The sequence below is a fragment of the Formica exsecta genome, unplaced genomic scaffold (genome assembly GCF_003651465.1).
Source record: "Formica exsecta isolate Colony F162 unplaced genomic scaffold, ASM365146v1 scaffold175, whole genome shotgun sequence".
In the NCBI taxonomy this organism is placed as follows: Eukaryota; Metazoa; Arthropoda; class Insecta; order Hymenoptera; family Formicidae; genus Formica; species Formica exsecta.
This window is the reverse complement of record NW_021849067.1, coordinates 889,762-901,523: the sequence shown is the minus strand read 5'-3', so window position 1 is coordinate 901,523 and position 11,762 is coordinate 889,762. Positions and strand designations below refer to the sequence as shown.

Sequence of the window (11,762 nt, the reverse complement as noted above, 5' to 3'; positions counted from 1 at the left end):
TATTTTTTTTTTATTATATATTCTGTTGAATATATAAACTTATAAGTTTGAAATAATTCAATCAAAATGATTCCGCTAAAAGCGGATTAACTAGAAGAACTTTCAACAAAACACTGGCATTTTTAAAAATATAAAAAAATAACGAAACAATTAAAAGGTAAAATTGGAAACTTATTATCTAATGAAAAACACACAATCTCTCTCCATACGCCAAGATATTAATGTGCGCCCCGCGCGTGCCGAATTTAATCAACTGTTAAACTAAGTAACGTAAAAATGACATTATAATTTGCACATTGCTTACAAAAATGAGAATGGAAGTTTATAGAGATAACTTTGAATGTCGAAATAAGATTATTTCGATTGAATATTTGTCTAAGCCGATATGGTATCGGTAACAGCAATGAAATTGTTCGCGCGATTACAAATTATGACTCGAGATAAAAAATAAGAAGCACAAGGGATATATTACACATACTTTATAGTGCATAAATGACAGGACGACGAATACCATTGTCATATACAACATTTTCGCAGACCGAACAATTTTGTGACGAAAAATGATCGAAAAGTGCACGTGTTTTACCGCCTGCACACGCGGCATGCGCGACAAAAAAACCATAATCGCGCAGAGGAGGAACCATCTGCGGCTTCGAAAAGCATGATGCGGACCATGTGCCGGCTGCCGACGATACTCGGCGTGCCCATCGCGTTAAGTCAACTGCTCCAGAGAAAAAGAGAAAAATCTACTTTTCATATATGTATTATATTTACGAAAAATCTGTACGCAAAAAATGAAAAAACATATGGTAAACGCAATAAATCTTGGAAATATCGCTCACTCGTGCATCGTTACCATTATAAATTTATTTAAAAGATTGATGATTCTCCATGACAATCTTGTTTCCTGCGAGTTTATGCCCGATAAATCGATAACTTATCGAATTAAAAGATTTTATAAGACGCTATGAACAAACAAGATAAAAAAGTTACACGATATAATTCTTGCAATTTCACACACATCATCATAAGTTTAAAGATGGATATATTAAATGTAGAATAGTATCAGTGGAATATGTGTGTATGTGTATGTATTACTGATGGAAATAAATATTTTATATATATATATATATATAAAATATTTATTTCCATCAGTAATACTCGCATGCCTTGCTGAATGTCATGACATTTTTAGCTTTCGAGTTTAATACACACCGTATGCCGGCGCACAAAACATTTGCGTGAGAATACAGTGAAATCCGGAAGTAATTACCACGCAGTAACCGGCTTTGATGCAATCGCGCGAACGTGAGTAATATATCGCTTATATATTTTTACTAATTCGCGTTGAAATCTTGTTCGTTTTAGCCTTCCTTTGTCGCTTTATATTGCTCGTCTATCCGTGGGATATGTATAAGTAATATAATGATATCGAAACTAAAAATATGTTTACTAAAAATGTAGTCACTTTTACACAATTACTTTTACACAATTATAAGGTTATATCCTTCTGTCTGCAAGTTGCTCTACATTTTTTCTCTCAAATATCACTTTATACACTTTGTAATACTTAAAAAATACTTACAAATATGTGTGATTTCTGTGAAAGAAAAACAATTTTCCCAATTATTAGCTACGAAAGAAGAGAGTTTCCGTACAGAAACCATTTTCATTAACATTAAATCATATATACAGGGTGGGCCCGAACGTTTCGGCCGGATTTTGCGATTTTATAGGAAATTTAATTCTAAACAATAAAATTTCCTATAAACATGAGTCGAAAAATGCTTCCTTAAAAAGTTAGCACCCCAAAATCTCTGAAATCACGGTTATTTTATACATTTTTACAAATATCAGGGAAAGTATGCATTTTTAAACAAAAAGTACCGAAATAAAAGTTGTAGAGAATTAAATTATCTTTCAAATGAGATCAAAATAATTATAGTACATTCCATAGGTTAACGCCTTTAGATTTTCACTTGTGGGGAAGAGTGAAAAATGAAGTTTACTCGGCGCCAATCGAGTCTCGTGAACATCTGATCCAACAGATAAACACGGCTTTTGATCGATTAGAATTAAATCGGGAGGAAATCCGTAAAGCGACCAGATTATTTTTATGAAAGAAGATTTTTATTTTTTATTTTTATTGATTTTTTCCAAGAAATTTATTAAGTTTCATTTTCTTTTCATCTTGTGCTCTTCCTTTCATCCTCCTATGATGATTGGTTTAAACAACGCAGAAAAATAAAATTTTTTTTAGTGGAATAACCAACAAGCAAGATAAACATTAAAAATTAGTTAAGGCCATAATAGCATAAATGAAGAGTATTTTTAAAAAGCTCTATCGTCGATAGCCGAAAAAACACTTTTTTGTGAAAATACATTTGAAACTGATTATCTCAAAATCTATGGAACTACAATCATTTTGATCTCATTTGAAAGATAATTTAATTCTCTACAATTTTTGTTTCGGTACTTTTTGTTAAAAAAACGCATACTTTCCTTAATATTTGTAAAAATAAAAATGTATAGAATAACCGTGATTTCAGAGGTTTTTGGACGCTAACTTTTTAAGGAAGCATTTTTCGATCCATGTTTATAGGAAATGTTTTGTTCAGAATTAAATTTCCTATAAAATCTCAAAGTCTGGCCAGAATGTTTGGGCCCACCCTGTATATACCATATATGGCAACATATTATACAAGTTTGCCTAGCAATGGAAATTGCATTCTAGTTTTCTTATATCACAAAAACGATCAAAGAGCTAAATTAAAAAAGAGAATTATTAATTAATCGTGTCGAACGTTGTATCATGATACGATATTGTAGCAGTAACAGCATAATGGCATATAATGTGGAAGCATGGTAGAAGCAGGCGCGTGCCGCGTGCCAGGGCGGCCAGGATATGGTCGCCTCGCGAGTGAGCGTTGCGAAAAGCAGGTAATGGTGTTGAAGTGCATTCGGCAGCTGCTCGCCATGAATACCGACATGAATACCCGAGGTGGACGAGGTGGACGAGGTGGACATGTGCGATCCCGTCCGTCTTCTTTAGACGCATGGCCCCGCCTATGAGTGCCCCGAGCCCCGAGCCCCGAGGTCTATCGAGTAGAAAAGATACGTCCTGCTCTAATCCAGCATTATATTATCGAGAGAGCGCGTTGCTTTTTTTTTTCCCCCATCCGTATCGATCGATCGGGACGATCCTTCCGCTTCTCTCGCTTCGATACGCGATCTCAATTACCATCCCTTTCAAAGGGAGAAAGAAATGGGGAGGAGGGAGTTTAAAGAACTTTAAAAAGTTTTGAGAATATGATAGCAAGTATGATCTTGTCCACAGTATTCTCTTTTCTCGGGATAACGGATTTTTATTACAAAAATTGCATTTTTCGAAATTATGTGGAAATGAAGAAGCAACGAAAGATAATTTTGCAAATAATTTTCTCCCATTCGTCTGGATAATTACCGGTCGAGATGCGGATTAGCGTAGTATGGTGCGAGAAACGATAAGGGATAATAAACAAATGATGATTATAGATCATTTCCGATCTGACGGAAATTTCTATCGATGGTATCGTAGATTCATTGACCATCTGGCAGAACCGGCTGCGCGTTTTCTCTCCTACTTTGAAAATTGTGATACACCCACTCACTGCGCAAATTTTATCATCGGAAAAAGAAGAAGTTTTAATTAAACTTATAAACAGTTGGAATTAGATTATAGTTTATAAACCAAATATGCGGCAAACAGAAATATTCTTGTCTTGTTATTTTTTACATCGACGTAACATATCCAAACTTGTGAATTTCCGTGTTTAAATGAGTCGCAGCTGGTACAGGACCGGTCTCGCTGGTGTTCGAGACCCTTCCATCCGGAAAATTTCTGCTCTCACCTTTCTTCTTTATCCGTCAATAGTTGTAACTTTTAAAAGACACATGACTAGACGCGTCCAAATTGTGGCATATACGCGTGCGTGCATGCGTATGTGTATTTGTAAAATCCCTATCCGGTAATACATATAATATACATGTGATACGATACACACACACACACACAGCAGCGGCGATATTTTCAAACCGTTGGACATTTCTGCCATGACCAATCATGCGTCTCCATAACCACAGGTAGTTAACGAACAAATGCGCAACGACAAATTAAAAATGATATCGATTCCGATTGATTTTCTTACGTTACAATTGACATCGAGTCTCTTTGTAAGTTGTCAGCATTGTCAGATTGATATTTTTAATAAATTTCTCGTTTACGTTCAATTAAACTCTTGCGCATTTACATTTTTTTACATTCATAATCTATAACCTTTAAGACGAGTCTTTTATAGATACGAATAGAAAAATAAAAATTGTTCGTTAAAATAATATTCACTGCTTAAGACCACAGCGCAAAGTGTAAGCGTGAGCGGATGTTACGCTAAGAAGCATGCAATTAGAAAATAACCTAATTCAAGACACGATTCGCGATTCGCGTTAAGAATTATTATTTCGCCAGTCGGTCGAGAAACGACGAGAGGTTTAAAGCTCGAGTCAAGATGTGACACGGCCATAGCAGGGAAATGGCCAATTATCAGGAAGAGAGAACGTGGGTCGTACTTAAGTCACCATAGGCTAGAACAGTACGCTCTCGCCGCTTCTCTCTACATCGCTGTTAGCCATTAGACATTAGCCATTACTTATTTTAAACGTATCGAGTGCATACTTGCTCAACTCTGAGCAAGAATGCAATGTTATATATATGTATAAGTGTATTCTTCAGTTTTGATCGTTTAACGTTTAACGTAAAAAATTACTTTTGATCGTAGAAAGCAAGGACTTGAAATAAGATAAACGTATTCGTACATCGTATATCTTTGTCGCATATTATATAATTTATTTATAATTTATAATATATTTATAATGTCGAGATACATCTCTCGATCCCTCTCCATCTGGCCTTGAAAGTAACGTAAAAAGTGTCGATACAACTAATCGATATGACTAATTGGTTGACGGTTGAATATTTGAACGGCGATTGACGTCACACTTGACCAGACGTAGAGTTTTACACTCGCTCGTGTTATGAATAATGTGTCGTATAATTGATGGAAAATCATTTCGATTTCGATAGTTGTCACCTTTTCTACAAGTTGCCTCGATATATCTATTATTTACACAATCTATATCGCTTGTATCCATATCGTCGTAAATCAAAGTCGAATGAATCACGATAGAGACACGGGATGCGATAAGATTTCTCAAGAAAAGCTGCATCGTCGAATACTGAATGCTTAAATCTGATCGCTTGGCTTTCTATTTAATGGTAACTCTTGAATAAAATTCACGTTGGCAGAATCTTGCGCGGTATGATTTATATTGGTAATTTTCGTCATTTTTTCGTAGCATAATATAAAAGAAGAAAATCTCGGGGTTATTAGAATCTATTGTGTCCGCGGCGCCGCCAATTACTACATGTTTATTATAGAAACAAGGTTACATTAATCAGTCTGGATTCTGATTAAAACTATGTCTCTCTTGGACACAATACGCGTATACGCTAAATTTTATGTGATTAGCATCGATTGTACGCTCCCCATCTCGATAGAAAAATTATCATAATATATTGAAATATGAATTTATGAAATATATCGATAGTATTTTATCGCCATGATTCGCGATAATTGATGACACGATAATTATAAATAATAACGTTTCGCTAAAGATGCCGAAAAAATTGTAGCTCTCCATCTTCTTTCCCTTTCCCCCCCCCCCCCCTCTCTCACTCACTCTCTCTCTCTCTCTCTCTCTCTCTCTCTCGGTGTAGAATCTACACGTATGCGCGAGCCACGGTTGCTGTCCCAGGTTGGCTTCTATGGCTGGGCCAGCCACGCATCCAGGACCATTCGTTGGTTATGCCGGTTCCGTGAATCGGTATAATCCTTTTACTTTTAAAAACGTACGTATATACGTGCCATTGAAAAAAGGACGATGATAAAAATGGATAGATAAATATAAAAATTTAATATTTTTGGCATGTACTATTGACATTTCATATTTTATCTCTTTATAAACTAATATCGATGTAGCAAAATAAATCAATTTGATACTTCTGAAAATACTTGTAAGTTTTTTAAAAGGTAGTTTTTAAATTATTAAGTTTTGCCGTACGCTAAAAACAATTCTGTTTTTGAAGATAAGAACATCTATTTCATTTGAAACACAATAGCAAGTAAACGTTAAGTTCTTCATAAATTATTTGTCGATGAGTAGAAACGATCGCGCACGAGCGGTTGAATAAGAAAAGAAAGAAAAAGAGCGCGTTCTACACTGACAATTGAATCGGGCGCTCCCAGCACGGCATAACATAACAGCCGTCCTATCCTACTGCCATCGGTCTGGTAGGCCCGGTGCTTAGCTCGCTAGATCCCAAAGTCTTCGCCCGAGATAAAACACACTATAAATGGCCGCCCGGATGGGTATCTGGTTTCAGGAAAGCGGCGGCACGTGCGCCAGAGTTCTGGCCCAGGTGGTGGAGCCCGTGGTGCTGTCGAGGAAACGCAAGAAGGAGAAGTTAACGATAGAGGATACGGAGGGATAAGAGTCGAAGAGATTAGCTCGCCGCCGGTGGCAAAGGGCAAAGTTTGGTGTGACGATAGCGGTATTACCAACCGCCATTATCATTCACCGCCTCACCTCCACCATCTTCGTTACCGTAATCATTGTCATCCACCGCGTCGACGGTACCACCATCGAAGGAACACTGACGAGGACGATAACAACAATGACAACGGCGGCGATAAGGACAATGATGACGGTGATGAGGAAAACAATGACGATGACAACGAGAACGATGACGACGATGACGACGACGACGACGACGACGACGATGACGACAACGATGATGAGACGTGTCTCGAACGTTTCCATTCTCGCCTTCATCAGCGATTCTACGATCGGCGATCTTGCAGGAGCGGCGACGTTAACGCTCGTGTCGACGCCGACCATGTCGAGGTCCATCAAACCGAGACGACGACCGTACATTCTCTCATACGAACCTCGACCACCACAACCACAACAGCCAACACTACCACTACCATCGCTAACCCCTCTGTCGTCACTGCCATGGCGAGAAGATGCAAAATTCCACCCTACTTTGCGACGATATTATTTCTTTCCTATACTCTGTTTGGTATAGCAGGTTGGTACGATGTATATTGTATATTTAACTATTATATTTTATATATAATTACGATAAAGATACGACACTTTTGGAAAGAAAAACTCATTGTTGTCGAATATTTCCAAAAGTATCTTAAATTATATTAGTGTGCATGTGCATGTGTTTAAAAACCATAGACATCTCTTTACATCTTTTTACATCACATAATGTTGATCTCGCTTATGTGTCTCGCGTTCTCTCTCCGCAAGATTTATTATCCTCATATTGCTCGACAATCTTACAATCTGTCGCGATTCTCTCTCTTTTTTTACGACGAACAAAGATGCCGTCGTATGGAGTATTTTCGTGCCAAATAAAGCCCGCGCCGTCGTGACAAAAAAACGTTTATTTTATACGCGACTTGTGCCAGACGACGCGCCCGAGCAAATGTGTGTAATATAATAATACTTGCGCGTCACATTGCACCTGGTCTCGATGTAAACTCGACGAGATAATCGACGTAGAGTATCGTTATCCATTTTCCTGTTCCGTTAACTTTGTCTCTCAGATATCTTTCGTGGACACATTTGCACTTATCGTTAGACCTCTATCTCTATCGTTATTTAACTATATCATTGTAGATGAATCGATTGATACGACTTGAGGATTTGACGAATCAATTATGTAATTTCGAAATCTTGGCCGAATAAAATTAAGACACACATAGAGCTGTGAAAAAGAGGAGAAAATTGTGGGTAAAATAGAAGAAAGGCAAAGAAATTGTACTGCGTGATAAAGAGATATTATAAAACATATAGAGATTGCAAAGAGTTGTCATATATGACAACTCAGAGTGTGGAAACGGCAGATTGTAAAATTACAACAGGTGACAGGCAGCAGCCACGCGCAGGACAGATGCAACCTTTGCCGCCTTTGCCGTACTTTGCAGCTTTGTGTACAGTCTCGCGCCTACGAGATGCACGCGCCCTCTCGCCCTTTCGCCCCCTCTCGCCCCTTCTTTCTTCACGCGCCAGGGTGGCCGCGTGCGGCGTAGCTACGTTGGAAGGAAAAGGGAAATGAGAGAGGGTGGAAGAGAGCGAGAGGGAAGCACGATCGTCCATTGTGCTCAACGAGCCTGGAAAAGCCGACAAAATTCCTAAAGCGCCTATTCAGCCCATCATTCGCTTACTCTTTCGTGTCAATAATAGGGGTGAACGCTTTTTATACGTGTAGAATCATTAGTTTTGTTAAGTGTATACACGTATATATATGTATCTGATACGCCTATAATTATCCATCATGTATAAGAGAATATAGGAATTACTGAAAATGCGAAATTTGACCGAATGATACAGTAATAATAATGGTAGAATTGCTTGAGGAATAAAAAAATTGTATTTTTTCTCTAATATTGTATATTTTTAAATATACAAGTGGGCAAACTCTTAAAAGGGTTTTCTTCCTTCGATGCTAACTATAAAGTATAAAGCATCTATCCACTCGTGCGCGCGATAATGTGAAAGAGAAGCAAAAACGCAAAGATGCGATACACAATTATAGTATATATATTTAATAATTGTGCGTACATTTTTTATTTGATTTCAACAGATGCCTGTTCGTCGCGCTCAACGCCAAAACCAAGGCCGCCGACGCCGACGGATCGGCCGAACATCACATTCCACATGTATACGTGTCCCCAGGATTACGCAGATTGGTATTGCTTGAACGGTGCCACGTGTTTCACCGTTAAAATTGTCGACTCCCTCTTGTACAACTGTTTGTAAGTACGAGTTTATCTTTGTTCAACGCGTATATGAGTCATCGATAGCATCAGCTGACGATAAATTCACATTAAAATTCCACCTGTAACTTTTCCATTTTGTAGTGAAATTTCTTACAGACAGCGATATATAATAATGGTCGGAATTTTGGAAAATGTGTCGATATATATGCAGGAGCGCGTACGGAACAAGTATTGATGGCTTAGTCCGTCGAGCGTCTTACTGTGCAACCGTCGCGAACAATTGCGGCGATTCTAAGCGAAAAAGCCACCAAGGGAGACGGCACCGTTTGCGTCGCGTTTATCCGTTAATCTTTGACTACGCGACCTCGACACGTACGTCGAAATTCCTGTCGGCTCGTGTTTGACCGACGCTCTCTCCAGGAGTTTGATGCCTGTCGTATTCTTCCAGAGCTTATTCTCTTTACTTATTTTTCATTTTTTTCTTTTCTTTCTATTGACAATTTTTTTAAATAAAAATGTACGCTCTGCGTATTATAATTTGATAAGTTTATAAGTTGACGAGATGCGGGCTGATTAAATATTGTAAAAGAGAGAGAGAGAGAGAGAGAGTGAGAGAGGGGAGGAAAAGTCTATCGAGTAATCGGATTAATATCGGGATAATATCGAGGAGCAGAGCACATTGTGCTCGCTCAACCTTAACATTTCCCACGGTGTTTGCTTTGTCGACCGCGATTTGCCGCCTTGAATCGAGTTGCGTCTCCCGCTTTCAATTTAACTTTTGATCGCAAAAGTTGAAATGCCGAAAATGGAGAAATTGCATAATTATTTAAATAATAAATATCGCGATACAGAGTTTGTGCGATAATTGCGATAAATGTGAATAAATTAAAGCTACGCTAATCCTTTTCACAAATACGATATTTAATCAAGTTTATGTTTAGAAATATAAAAAATAGGTTTGCGCACGCACAATTATAGATGTTCATTTATTAACAGCTATCATTACATCTACGCAGTTTTCTGTAACGTCAAGGCTGAAAGGAAAAAGAAATTACGTTTACAAACAAGTTTATGTTTTTTCTTGCGCGAGCAGTAATATAAATTGTCATTGAGGTAATTGATTAAGTGACGAAGAGATATACTGTGGAGAAACAATGTTGATTCGATCACGCGCGCCTATTGATAATCCTAAAAGTAAAAATGCAAACGGAAAACGCGCGTTCAATCGCAATGTCACCTTTGCGCGAAGGGGATATTATCATATATGTACATATGACAAAAATAATAATAGCGTGTATGTAATGCTGCGAGTGTACAAGGAAAAACGTAGCGCGTACGTAATATACATATATAGAATGTATCATGTAGAAATGATAATTCACTAAAAGCTAGTATAAATGCGCAAATACAATACATACACACGCACACACAATTATCGATATACAAATATGCTCGTCTATTCAAACCGAGCAAATTTGTTCGTGAAAGTATATAAACGTATATACTCATGTTTAGTCGGTTTTGTCCAGCGAGAATCAAGTTATTATATCGTTTAGTAAAATGGTGAAAAATGTAAAGATCTCTTTTACCAATGATTACGCACTCCGATAAACCAATCTGTAATAAATCAAGCATTGATTAAAGCCATAACATTTTTCATTTATATATATATATATATATACATTTATCTGATGAATACCTGATAATGAAAATAGTTGAAATTTAAAGAGCATGCTTTTTCGGTGCTTGTCCGGTACTTGTCCCGGAAGAAGAGGAAAACGACGACACAAACTCGTGATATGTATACCGACAATGTCAATTAATTAAACTTGTGATATTTTACTTCGCAGATGCGCGAATGGATATATCGGGCAGAGATGCGAATTTAAAGATTTGGACGGTTCCTATTTGCGTAAGTATAGATAAATGTAGATTTCTTTTTCTGAACATTTCATTTGCAAAGTATAAAATAAAAATGACGCCCTCTCCTCGACAGCCTCGCGGCAACGAGTAATGCTGGAGACAGCCAGCATCGCCGGTGGTGCCACAATAGCAGTATTCCTCGTCGTTATCATTTGTATAGCGGCTTACATTCATTGTAAGCGAAAGCAAAAGGAATTGCGGTCGAGGTAATTGATCTTCCATTATTATCATTGTCATTTACATTCGTAGCATGAATTTTCGGCGTATCCGGCTGATATTTACGCCAGTCGCGCAGTTTTCGAGAAAGTTTGTGTCTCCGCGACGTCATCTAGAGAGAGAATACCGAGACTCTCTATATACTTACTTGTGGCGAATATTATATTTGGCTTCTCTCTCCTTTTTTTTTCGGCTTACATTCATTGTAAGCGAAAGCAAAAGGAATTGCGGTCGAGGTAATTGATCTTCCATTATTATCATTGTCATTTACATTCGTAGCATGAATTTTCGGCGTATCCGGCTGATATTTACGCCAGTCGCGCAGTTTTCGAGAAAGTTTGTGTCTCCGCGACGTCATCTAGAGAGAGAATACCGAGACTCTCTATATACTTACTTGTGTCTCTTTTTTTTTTTTTTTTTTTTTTTTTTTTTTTTTTTTTTTTTTTTTTTTTTCCTTTCGCTACAGCAGTAACGTCGACACGGTAGACAGTCCTGGTCGAGATCCAGAGCTGAGGCCGTTTAGCAACCGCAGCCGCTCTCTAATGATCTTTATGGCCAAGAATCCCAACAGCTCGGTAAGAAAAAGAAGATGAATTGAATTAATAAGCTCGGCTATCGAGATATAAACTCGAATAAATGCGAAACGCATATTCTAATCGACTTGTAACTTTGATTAAAGTAGTAATGTATTAAAAATAATATATTAAATAATATAATATAAATTTAATATTT

At 37.5% G+C, this 11,762-nt stretch overlaps 1 protein-coding gene across 1 annotated transcript in view; it reads left to right on the top strand.

Annotated features, from left to right (window-relative positions):
• The window catches only part of LOC115233448, a 22,555-nt gene that overhangs the window by 7,497 nt on the left and 3,296 nt on the right, over nt 1-11,762 (top strand). The window contains exons 2-6 of the mRNA XM_029803878.1: nt 6,479-7,186; nt 8,756-8,927; nt 10,742-10,803; nt 10,888-11,020; nt 11,497-11,620. Coding sequence (XP_029659738.1) covers nt 6,479-7,186; nt 8,756-8,927; nt 10,742-10,803; nt 10,888-11,020; nt 11,497-11,620 — 1,199 coding nt within the window. The remainder of the gene's footprint in view (nt 1-6,478; nt 7,187-8,755; nt 8,928-10,741; nt 10,804-10,887; nt 11,021-11,496; nt 11,621-11,762) is intronic.